General features: G+C 40.1%; 1 protein-coding gene across 1 annotated transcript; it reads right to left on the bottom strand.

Moving 5' to 3' along the window:
- Positions 1–1,583: 1,583 nt before the first annotated feature.
- On the bottom strand, positions 1,584–8,610 carry bdnf (brain-derived neurotrophic factor). The gene is made up of 2 exons (XM_067400794.1): positions 8,339–8,610; positions 1,584–2,552 (listed from the first exon to the last, which is right to left on the bottom strand). The coding sequence occupies exon 2, from the start codon at positions 2,529–2,531 to the stop codon at positions 1,716–1,718; it is 816 nt and encodes a 271-aa protein (XP_067256895.1). The 5' UTR covers positions 2,532–2,552; positions 8,339–8,610; the 3' UTR covers positions 1,584–1,715.
- Between the last annotated feature and the right edge of the window lie 4,032 nt (positions 8,611–12,642).

Raw genomic sequence — 12,642 nt, 5'->3', positions numbered from 1 at the left:
TCTTGGGTAAAATGCACCAGGATAATGTTGTATTGTCTATTTTCTTTAACTAGTCCATTCACCCTTGCTGTATATGGTTGCATTTGCAGTAAAAGTGCTCATACTTATGATACTATGTATATATAGTATATATGGACTATATATAATAATATATATAATATACCCCCTCCAATTTTTAATTTTTTTTTGTTGTAATAATGCAATACTGTGAGCTGTTATTTATTTCTATACCATAATCCTTTGTTGAATAAATACACAGATGGTTTTGGATTTGACTGAGTGAGATCTGAAAATGGTTTGTGTTTGCTGAGAAAGTATGCTGAAAAATAGAGCATAATTTCTTTATTGCCCTGTCCACTTATACAGAGATACTTACCATAAACAGATGAAACTTCCTGTTCTCCCATATCTGTGGCAGTGTATCAGTGTCAGACAGTTTCTGTTCAGTTGTCTGATAACAGCCTTTGAAGGAAAGCAGGTTTGTGTCTGTGTTCAGGTGTATCAGATATCGCGTAGAGTGCATTGGAGTGTTGACTCCATTGATCTATCTTTCAGACAAAAGAAAGTCCTAATCTCTTAGTGCTAGCGATGAAGGCCTGTACTCTCTGACTGGACAACATTACATGACGGACTGGTTTCTATAGAATTTACATGTTATGTTTAGAATAAGTCTTACCTGAGAACTCTCTGGACTGTTTGTTCTTCCGTGGAAGAGAGTCGAAACTACATTACATAGGTGTGTTCATCTGCATTTGCAAAATCCTTTAATGCTGAAATTTCAAACTAGCATTTCATCCACTCGATTATACTGATATATATGATGAGAGTATGGGAGATATATACTTAAACAAATCTTTATCCCTTCTGAAATCATTTGAATGTATGATCCAATGTATGTTCGTTGTGAGAGAAGATGTTCTCTCCAAACTTGTGCCAAAGGGAGAGCTCAAACTTTATTGACATTGCTTTTGTTTTTCAGTTGCCTATAGTAATTTTATTTCTTCAAATATTTCAATTTAATATTGCAAACAACTTCACAACATACAAAATGAATTATATTAATCCAGAACACATGTCAATGAATAAATTTTATATATATTTTATATATATTTTTTCATCTTGTGGGGATAAAAAAATAAACAGCAAAGCTTTGACAACAGCACCTTGACATAGTATGTATTTCCAACATTACCTTGAGAAGTTGAGGATAGTAAACAGACAGAGTACTGAGAGGAGGAAATCCTGTTACGGTTGAGAATGTAAACGGAATGTTTTGGTCGGAAATCGTTTCCTTGTTTTCCCAAAGTGGACAGTTTCTGAATTCACAATTGAAGCAGCATGCAAGTTTTTTTTTTTTCTTTTCGTTTTTTTTTTTTTTTTCTTGAATGTAATTCTTCCTCACCCCCTCCTCTCCTCATCTCTCAAAATCTTGGCAACGTAAAAAACACAATGTCTCGAGGAATGTGATATAGTAATTTGAACTGGGCGCAAATGACTGATCAGATCTTTTTTTAATTGTTTACAAGGTCATGAATATGTTCAATAAATAGACTGTAGTATCACTTTTACTGTATAAACTTCATCTTTTTTACATGCAGTCCATAAAATTTTCATCTGACGGAATAATTTACCCTGTTATGTATATATACAAATAGATATTTTCTCTTTTCTCTCTCTTTTTTAGAACTCTCAATAAAATCTATACATTGTGTACACTATCTGCCCCTTTTAATGGTCAATGTGCATACACACGAAGTGTCTATCCGTATAAACCGCCAGCCAATCTTCCTTTTGCTATCCATGGTAAGGGCTCGCACGTAAGACTGGGTTGTCCGGCATTGCGAGTTATAGTGCCGCTTGTCTATTCCTCGACAGCCCTCCTTTGTGTACCCCAAGGGGTTGCATTTGGTCTCGTAAAAGTATTGCTTCAGCTGACCATTAGTCACAGGGACCTTCTCCAGGACGGTGACCGTCTGGCCCGACATGTCTATGGCCGTCTTTTTGTCCACAGCCGTCACCCACTGGCTAATACTGTCACAAACGCTGAGCTCCCCTCGCCGTGCGGGGTCCGAGTGCCGCCGCACGCGCATCGACATGTTGGCGGCGTCCAGGTAGTTTTTGTATTCCTCCAAGAGAAAGAGTAACGGCGGCTCCAAAGGCACTTGGTTGCTGATCATCACCCGCGAGGCGTACAGGTCAACGTCCTTTGAGTCTGCCATGGCTGCGGGACCGCCCCCTCCTTGGCCCTGGTCGGCCTCGGGCCCCAGTTGCTGCGTCGCCTCCCCTTCCACCTCAAGCAACTCCTCAATCACCTGCTCGAAAGTGTCCGTGAGCGAGGGCAGCCCGCCCCCACTCTGTGGAGTCCCGTGGCCTCGGCTGCCTGAGGTGGCGGCAGCGGCGGCGACGGCGGCAGCGGCGCCCAGGTAGCCCTCGGCCCGGTGGCCCCCCTGCACGCCCGGGATCTCTCTCATGGGCGCAGCTCTCATGCAACTGAAGTATGAAATAACCATAGTAACGAACAGGATGGTCATCACTCTTCTAACCTGTTGGAACTGGAGACAGCAAAAGGGGAAAGACAAGAGGGATGGGGGAGTGAAAAAGGGGAGGGAGGAAGAGAAAACACAACGTAAAGCAACCATTTTCATTCAGAATACTGCAAATAACATTACGTGAAACCGTAATCAAAGAAAGATTCATAGTATTGTGTGGTTATTGTGGCCAATGAAATCGTTTCTGTAACGCAGTACAACAAACACAACATGCCAACTTGTTATTTCTTTGTTTCATTTTTAGTTACTGGCCCATGGGAACGCAACTAACACTGCACGCTTTCTCCGTCCCTGCACACACACCTGCACATTTTTGCCCCCCTTTCCCCCAACAGCAAATGCAGCAAGCTAAATTCAGAGACCCTGGAGTATCATTAGGCAGACACCAGAGAACTGCTCCCACTCTCCTCTGTCTCTCTCTTCCCCTTCCCTTCCTCCTTCTCTCTCTCCTGCTCCCTTACCTCCTCTACTCTTCCCTTAGAGGTGTGTGAACTGCTTGTGTGAGTATCAGACGGAGCAGATATAGGTGACGAGTCAAAGCTCACAAAAAAAAAAAAAAAAAAAAAAAAGATAGGACATTGTCTATCATCAAAGTTTGCATGATTAATCCAATACTGAAATAATTTTATTTTAAAATTTGATATTATTAAAATTATATATTCTTCTTATTATTTAAGTAATCTAATAGTCTTATTCTTATCATTTTTTTATTTTATTCAAGCATGAGCTTTACATACTGCTTAAATGTATAACAACTTCTCTGGAATTAACTGAGTAATTTGGAAGAACAAGCCCACACACTACGATGCCAAAGAGATTATCTTTCCCACTAAGAGAGGTAAAACCTGAAACAGAGAGACAAAGGAACAGAGAGAGATAAGGAAAGACACAACGTAAGAAAGCAGAGAGAGAGACTTATCACTGATAAAGAGCCAGAGAGAAGGAGAAATGCAGGGAGAACTGAGAAAGATGCCAGTCATTCATTCATTCACTCACTCATACACTCATACAACTGCCATGTTTTAGTCAATGGAATTTTTCCTGACTACAAAATCAATGCAAATAAATGACAATTCTAGGAAACCATGAACCTATTTGATTCCTCCTCTCCTCTCCACGAGCCCCTCTGCAGCTTTCTCTTACCTCTCTGAAGTCCCTCTATGAGTCACTGCGATTCATTGCATCCAATGACATCCCGGCACATACGAACAGACAGGGGAACATGCATACACAACAACAAAAAGATACCCATTACTCGCACTTTTCTAAGGAGAAGAGGAGAGGTAGGGCTGGGGTAAGGGGGGTGGAGGGGGGGGGGTGCATTTAAAAATATCCAGCACCGCAGCAAGGCTTCGCCAGTTCTCTGCGAGCTGTCCTCCCGATGCCCCACGCAGCCTCAGGAAGAGACAGAGGGAGGATCCGCTCCCAGAGCAGAAGGAAGTACGGGCCAGCAGGAGAGAAGGAGGGACACGCCCTGTCTAAAAGGCATTTGTTTCATTCTTAATTGGTGTCTGGGGCCACGGCTGCGATTTGCTAGCGCAGCGATGACTGCCATGGAGATGTGCTTTCTATAAATAGGCCGGTTGGGAGTCCCACAGTCTCGATTCAGAATATCACAGCCCTCTACTTAATGAGCTCAAAGTCCCCTCGCTCAGTGACGTTGCAGTCCACGAGGGGTGTGTGTGTGAGTGTGTGTGCGTCAACGTGTGTGTGTGTATTTAGCTAGGGAGATGAGATGGGAGCATGTTTAATCTCTCCTCTCAAATGGTCAAAAACAAGCATGGAAAAACCCAGAGCCGAGGATACAGCTGTAGAGGACAGATCAATCTTAATCAAATCAGGCAGCGCGCAAAATGTGTGTACAAGCTGCTTCTGCAGGCATGAAAAGATACTTCAGTCTGTCAGCTTTCCCCGTAATGGAAAAAGCTTCTTACATTGTCAGCAATTACCTCTGCTGAATATAGCGAGGAATTTAAAGTGCCTGCCTGAGGATTATTCAATGATTCTGTCTTATTTCATTCCTCCAGATGTGGCGCGCCTGTGAGGACGGATGGATTATTGTCAGCGTTCCTACTCTCAAGACAACCTTAATGTGGGTTTATGCACATACAGAGAAGCATAGCCCAGTAACCGCCCCAGTTTCAGGATGATCCCAATTAGCAAACATCTGTCGTCTCCCTAATGAGCAAAGTATTTATATATATTGCAGAGGCTTCTGAATGAAATACCAGCATCAGTCATGCTGACACCCAAATCCCTTCTGTTGCCCTACTTGACAGCAGGTGGAGTACCAATGCCATCTCTCATCCAAATCCTACTGGCAATACATAACCTTAAATATATTACAGAGCTACTTGGCTTGCAGTAGCACGTAAAAGTGCGAAGGGCGGTTATTGTTGACTACTGAACTCCGAAAAGCTGACTAAATTGTATCTTTCCCTCCTAATTAGACTAGAGCACCGGTGTGTAGTCGTGTGGCAGGAGCACAACAACCCTGATGACGTCTCTCTCTGGTCTCAGAGGGGGATGAGAGGAAAAGGGCGGTGGGGCTAGAAGGAGTGGTGCTAGGGGGCAGAGCCACTCATCAGCTCGCAATTGCTTTCCATTTTCCTCTGGGGTCCCTTCTCACCAGGAACAACACACAATTTTATTTCTAACTCTGCTATTTCCTGTTTCCATCAAGAGAATCAATATGGATTATACTCTCAATCAACTTCCTGTTAAAACGTAATCTAGATGATGAATCACTTTATTGCTCTGGGACTGAGTTGGCAATAACTGAGACCTTCTGTCTCATTCAAAGCAGCGAGGGAAGACAAGATTACCTTGACAGTCATGTTTATTCTGCTTTAATATGCGCTTGTTTGAACTGCGTATGATAATGTAATATCCTGTCATCGTACGGTATGATGTGCAAACATGATGTGTGTTTGTGTACAAAGAGAGCACAGGTGTTTTTGATGGGTCACAGAAAGTGAGTGGTAATGTGGTAGTAGCCATCACAAATAGTCACGGTTTCAGGTGTGTTTAAATGTCTAAAATGAAGGAGATGACTTTCATGGTTGATGGTGAGATAATTCATTAGACTGTCATGTAAACAAAGCTGCTAATTCATGCTTTTTGTGTCTGATTTGTTAGATCTTTAAAGCCAGACTCATTATGAGGCATTGAAAATACTACAAACAAGGTTTCCATCAATCAAAGCATCAATCACATGAGAAACCATCCAGCCTGCAGTGATCTTTCAAGCTCTCTTTCTACAAAGTAAGGTACAGAAAGCTTGATGAAATACTTCATCCACACAGCTGTATTTGATCCTTATGGTCGGGGCTTATAGGAGCACGTTCAAACACCTTTCACTGACTGTACTTTAATTGGGCATGAGTGGCAGCTCTATAGTTTTGGCAAAAAGACTACATGCACCTGCTCAATTGTTTGGAGAAGGGCAGGTAGGATAGGATAGATTGGTCTACATGATCCTGATTCCCCCACAACTGTATTTGCTTAAATCTCCATGCCATAGAGGGATTAGGAAAGAAAAGCACTCATGACAGATGTATAAGGATCTTCCAACTTAAAAGACACTTTTCTGTTAGTCTTAGCACTCTAAAGGAAAATGCAAAAAAATCATTCACTCCTTAGGACAAGATACTTAACAATGCATGATTAAATATTTGAAAAGAATAACAAAGGTTGGGGTACAATGCTTGTAGCATAAGAAAAGATTTTAGATTGCTTTAGTGTACTTGTTCAATGACAAGAGCACTGTAGCGTGCATCACCTAAGCTCACACAGGTGTCGCAACTGCTAATTATTATTCTGACTTCGAGAACGCATTAAAATGTGGAAACCATAATAGTTACAATCTGGCATTAGTGGTAACACAACAAGGGTCAACTGCAAAATAACACTCTAATCATCTGTGGTGAAATCTATGTCTTTAAATGCAATTTTTTTCAAAGAGGTTGAGTTGGTGCTGGTTTAAGGAGTTGGTAAATGTTATTTTTCCATTACAAGACTATTTAGGTATCAACAGTGTTAAAATTTAGATAGCTAGAACGCAAATTTTCAGCGGTTGTCAAATACCATAACGAACAGAACCAGAACCATAACAACAGAAAGTTGCGCACGCGCAGTACGATTAGTTTCAGGCGGTAAGTCAAAAAGTCAGTCACTATTTTTCACTTCCTAAGGCTGTAGATTTACCTATTCACATATATATCATAATAATGTTTTGTTTAAAAAGACTTAATTGACGATTAGTTAACAGATTACACCCATAAAAGTATCCTTAAACTTATAATAATAAGCCATTTGCTATAAAGAGAACAGTTTGAAATTCCTTTAAAAGTCCTCTAAAATAGACGACCCCATTGAAACCCAACATTCGTTCAATTGTTCACGATTGTAAATGTGGCTCTAATGCTGAAAGGCAGTAGACAAAGACAAATTAAACATTAGGGCTGTAATCATTTATGTATAAGTTTCGTCTTTTCTCGTAACAAGAGAAAGGGCAACGCATTGGCGAACAGGATCCGCGAGGGAAATATCATCTAAGATTTGCCACTCTATATGTTAGTAGAGATTGAGTTTTTTTCCTGGAACTTTCTAAGAAATTGAAAACATCCTGCAGGTACCAACCAATAATAATAATAATAAAAAAAAAAAAAAAAAAAAAAAACTTCTCACGCCGCGCTGGTGCTGGAAGTATAAACTTTATGTCACTTTACAGTTTGTAAACTAGAAAAGTGGTGTCAGTGAGAGGATTCTCTTACTTAAAACAGCGGCATCCGCACAATCCATCCTTTACTCGTTAATAGGCTTTACAACACTTTTGCACTAGATGGCGCATTCGTCTACACAAAGCTCATTTGAAGTGAAGGGAAGCAGAAAACCATAGACATGAGAAACATCTCCTTCTCTTTTTGTCACATAAACATACGCTCACACAAGGAGAAAGCAGATTAATAAGAGGCCACCTGAGAGCTATAAGAATAAATGGGCCTGTTTTCTTTACTACATCGTCTATATGCTTTTCATCTAAAACAAATTACAAACAGAACCTTGTGTGTATATCCGCATCATAAATTACAACACGCATAACTACAAAGTCAATTAGGATTTGGAAAAACATGTTTCGAAATCAACTAGCAGTGTGATTTTGTTTAAGCAGTTTTGCGCACGTTGCATCCAAAAGCAGCCCATAACTATAATTTATTTGTTGGTTTTTAATTAAAAAAACTTGATGTTCTCTCTGTGAGTTTATCTGTTCCAGGGGAAGGCTAGACTCTACACGGTAAACCTAAACGATGATCTCAAGTTTCATGTTCTTCAAGTCTCATTGAGTTCACGAAACGCATTTATTCTCTGAACGTTATCATAGCTTAGTTTTTAGCATAAACTGTATAAACAATCTGTCCATATGACTAAATATAATATGCCTTTAATGCGCCAGCATTAATGCGTAAAAAATATAAAAGTAAAACAGTCCATTATTGCAGCAAATGTAATCCAACTAAGTATTAAACAGCTGAACAGATAAAAGCTCCTAGAATAAACAGCTATTAGCCCTGGATAATAAACAGAAATAACTTTTTGGTTCTACTGACCCCTCTCAGAAATTCAATCAACATAATAACGCCGTATCTTATTAATGAACGCGAGGATAGCGTTTCATGTTGCCGCTGCATGATCCAACACTTGATTACTTTTTCCTAACTCCTTTTCTCATTTCAGACGCAGTCAGTACAAAACCTGCAGTAATCACTCTATTTCGCACAAAAACCTACCTTTACTGTCCAGTCGTAAAGGAGACCATTCAGCAGGACAGTGTCATCTGGGATGTTTTGGATAAGCCCTCCGCGCAACTATTTTGCGATATTCGCCCGCTCTTCGCCAAGCAGCAGCTGCAAGTAGTCTCTTCAGCTTTTGAGCAAATAGATTAAATTATTGATAGTGGAAATTGCATGGTTGAGGTAATGGACTCCCATGACTGAGCGGATCCGTTGGAGTTGGGTTGAAGCAGTTGGATGGCATGGTGAGCGCTCGCGGTGTAGTGCGCATTGAGAGAGCTCTCCAGTTTGAAATGACGGCTTCATTCCTTGCGACTACAGTAACTAACTACTGCTGTGCCCGTGACGTTGCAACATGTGACTCCAGCGCGACGGCGACCGAACGCCAACCGAATGAGACACTTATGCCTAACGAATTACCGGAAAGTATGTTATTGTGGCGTTTACCGATAGCCAAAGACCAATGTATGAGAGAAACATTTGTAATTCCTGAACATACTGAGTCTGAATGTGTTTTTTTTTTTTTTTTTTTTTTTTTTTATATCCGTCGTCTTTCTTCTCTTAAGTGCTCCTTCAACTGATAGCCTAACCATCGAGTCATGTGGGGTTTTGATATTTTCCCCTTCTCGTCGATATATATATATAATACGATTCCTTTTTATGCCTATACAGAGTGAATCACAAAGGCTAGTGTTTTGTTTCATTTTCGTTGACTAGCTATCTAGACATAAGACATTATCTACACGTGAACACCTGAAATCAGTTTAGCTTAATTTATACAACTGGTACAATAATAATTTATGGTTTTAAGTTATTACAACTGCCATTCTCAATTTCAAAGATAATATATGGTTTTAAGTTATTGCGTTTGCCATCTAAATCTCCTCAGTTCATTGCACTTTAAATTCATTGGCTGTGCAACAGCTTCCTAATGGACAGCTGTTAGGTTAATATGAAACACCTTTTTGTGACAAGACTATAGATCATCTGCTGAAATTGATATTTGCAATTGTGACTCTGCAAAGGTAGCTTCAAAGAGCTCACTCCTTGTCCCCACCACATCAAGGATCTATTATTCCCTGGCTATCTCTGAATGTGATATTTTAAACTATTGTCAGTTTGAGCCCCTCTGTCTGCCAAAGGAGCTTATGTGCCAGATGTTGGTTCATTGCTTTTAAAACTATTCATTGTTCTTCCGGTGTCAGTTATATTCTAACTAATAGGAGTTAGAGTTAAAGTTAGAATAATATTCTAACTTATGTTCTAACTAATAGGAGGTTGATAAAATTTTGTATTTCAACTGCAACTTTGTCATTTATTCTATGTAGTATTTAACATGACCTTCCAGGAGGAGTTTAGGGAAAACATTCTTTGTTCTTTTACCCCATGCTATGTCACATCGTTAGCCCCATACTTTCACCAAGACTTTGAGCTCCAAGTGCTTTTGGATCTCGTCCAACGCAAGATTTATATTGATGAGTTTCGTGTATAGTGATGATGATTTTTCTCTGCATAAGGTAATGAGGTGGAGCGGTTTCAAACCTAGCTGTTCCCAGCATGAGAGTGGATGCTAACACCTGCCTCCTCTCACACACATACACACAAACTCCCTCTTTCTTTATTTCTTTTCATCTCCATCTTTCTATTTCTATATCGCCTTCTCATCTTCCATGTTTTTGCGATACTAAACTTTCACAAATATACGTTCACCTTCACTCGTTTTGACATATTCATGCTTACAGCTCTTTCCTCTCTCCTATAGGGACAAGCCAAGATGAATATAACTCATCCCATAGGTTCACAGGAGGAGAGGGCAAACCCTGGATGACAAAGAGTTGCATCAGCAATTACTGAGCGACATGACTCCAAGAGAGGTAAAACACACACACACACACACACACACACACACACACACTCATGTACACTCTCACACTGCGCATTAGGGCTGTTCCAGCTTGGTAATCCATAAATAAATCACTCTGCTTCTCATTAGGAGCACAAAAACAACATGGATCTCATTCAGAACTGCACATACAGCACAAAGTTGACACCATCACCACAGAAAGAACTAAGATAACCACAAAGTGGACATATGGACTAATGAGAATACAGCAAGAGATGAACTGTAGGAAGACCTTGACTTTCATTCGCTGCAACTTTGTGGAAACTTTAGGATCCGTAAAAATGATGACAAAACACACAGTGTGGACTTTATAGCTGAAATGTTGGTTGAAACTTGACCATCAGGATCGACGTGTTCAAAGTGTTGAATGTTGAGAGAGTCGGAGCGGCGTCAGAAGCGATGGCCGTGTCTCTATCCAATAGGTCGGGTCGCTAATGACGTCACCTCAGCTTTCTCAATATCTTTCCCTCTGTTGTCTTGTGTGCTGTCTTGACCCATCGTAGCATATTCCATCCTGGAACCACCAGAATAGGGCTTCCACATACTGGCAAAATATTAGTTTGAAGTCGCATTGTGACACTTAATGAAGCATCGTTTTGAAAAGGTTAGAGGTGATCTGTGTCTTGTACAAACCTGAAATGGTGGAATAGTTTCCGCCATTTCAGGGTAAGATAAAACATTTAGAGTGTCAATACTAGCTGTAAAAACAGAGGCCATGGCTTCTTCATGTTTCACTATGAGAAAAAAAGAGCTTTGAGCCACTGCTAGAAAACTAGAGAATGAGAAAACTAGACCAGATCTTAGTGTGACAGAACAATAGCATTCATCAAACACATCACAGTACTGACACAGAGCACAGGAAAGTGAACAGTGTCCATTTTGACCGTCAGCACTGCAATGAAAAGCAAAAGTAAATCACAAAATGTTTGTCAGCATGGCACCAGATTTCAATCTGAAATACACTCTTAAAAATAAAGGTTCCATGAAGAGCCTTTAACATTCATGGAATCTTTTCAATGCACAAAAGGTTCTTTATAGTGGAAAAGGGTTCTTTAGATTATATCAAATGTTCTACGCACCAAGAAAAAATGGTTCTTTTAAGATCTGTTTACTAAAAGGTTCTTTGAGGAACCCAAAACTGTTCTTCTATGGTGTTGCTGCGAAAACCTCCTTTTGGAATCTTTATTTTTTTAAAGGTATAGCACTCAAAAATGAACATTTTGTCATCATTTACTCAAGTTGTTCCAAACCTGTATGGGTTTCTTTCTTCTTTTGAACACAAAAGAAGATATTTTGAAGAATTCTGGTAACCTGAGAGTTGATGGTAGCCATTGACTTCCATAGTAGGAAAAAAGTGACTAAGTCAACGGCTACTGTCAACTGTCTGGTTACCAATATTCTTCAAAAAACATCTTCTTCTGTGTTCAACAAAAGAAAGAAACTTGTACAGGTTTGGAACAAATTGAGGGTGTGCGTAAATGATGACAGTATTGTGTTTTTGGGTGAACTATCCCTTTAAGAGTGTAGCCAAGTGTTCACAAACATTTCCCACACTAGCCAAGTGTCAACAAAAATATGAATGACCAATGTGAAAAACATTTAAATATTCCAGAGTATATCTTATAAAACTCAGCCCACGTCACTGATTTAGTGTTGTTTAGACTGTAATGTGGAGTGTACATTTTCAGTATGGTATGTACACTTGTTCAAGTGGGTCCCGTCTTTCCATTTTGTCATTGCATTGAAATGAATGAGTCACTTTTTGGAACTTGAGTTTGCCCATTCATGGGTGCCTGTCTCTGTTTCTTCGGCTCACTGTCTTTAGGGAAAGGGGTCTGGGCAGTGCTTTGTGTGACTGTCTCTCATCCCAGACCCAATCTGTACACTGAAGAATTGCGCAGTGCTCATCTCTCCAACAGCAAGATGCAACAGGTTCCTGTTATCAATAAAGGGCTGAAGGTGGTCAACAGCGGCCAGCCGTGTAAGATAAAGATCTCAAAGTCTTGACTTATAGCAGCTACATTATAGGACTACACACTTAGATATCCACTTTAGCACATCGACTCAATGAGCTATACAATCCACGTAACTGTAATCTATCCCCCGCAGCATACAGCTACACTGGTAATGTATCCGTGGGGTATAAGCCCTCTGCTGCACTCTGACACTCCTCTGGTAATCTAGCCTTTTGCTTGCCCAACAAACCCTTATGTGTCAAGGGTGAGTATATTTACATAATTAGGTAGACAGTTCTTGTAATGCACTATTGTACTACACATTTAGTGGTTACTAGATTCATAGTTTGGATATCCATTTAAAATATTGATATATTAATATAATAACAAATGCAAAAAACACCATAAACAAAGTTTACTTTGAGAAATGGCGCAGATGAGAA

Source organism: Chanodichthys erythropterus, chromosome 11, assembly GCF_024489055.1.
Source record: "Chanodichthys erythropterus isolate Z2021 chromosome 11, ASM2448905v1, whole genome shotgun sequence".
Classification (NCBI taxonomy): Eukaryota; Metazoa; Chordata; class Actinopteri; order Cypriniformes; family Xenocyprididae; genus Chanodichthys; species Chanodichthys erythropterus.
This window is presented reverse-complemented; position numbering and strand designations above follow the sequence as displayed.

Bases quoted from the DNA above. Each gene is read 5' to 3' on its own strand.
- bdnf (XM_067400794.1), bottom strand. From the start codon at position 2,531: ATGACCATCCTGTTCGTTACTATGGTTATTTCATACTTCAGTTGCATG.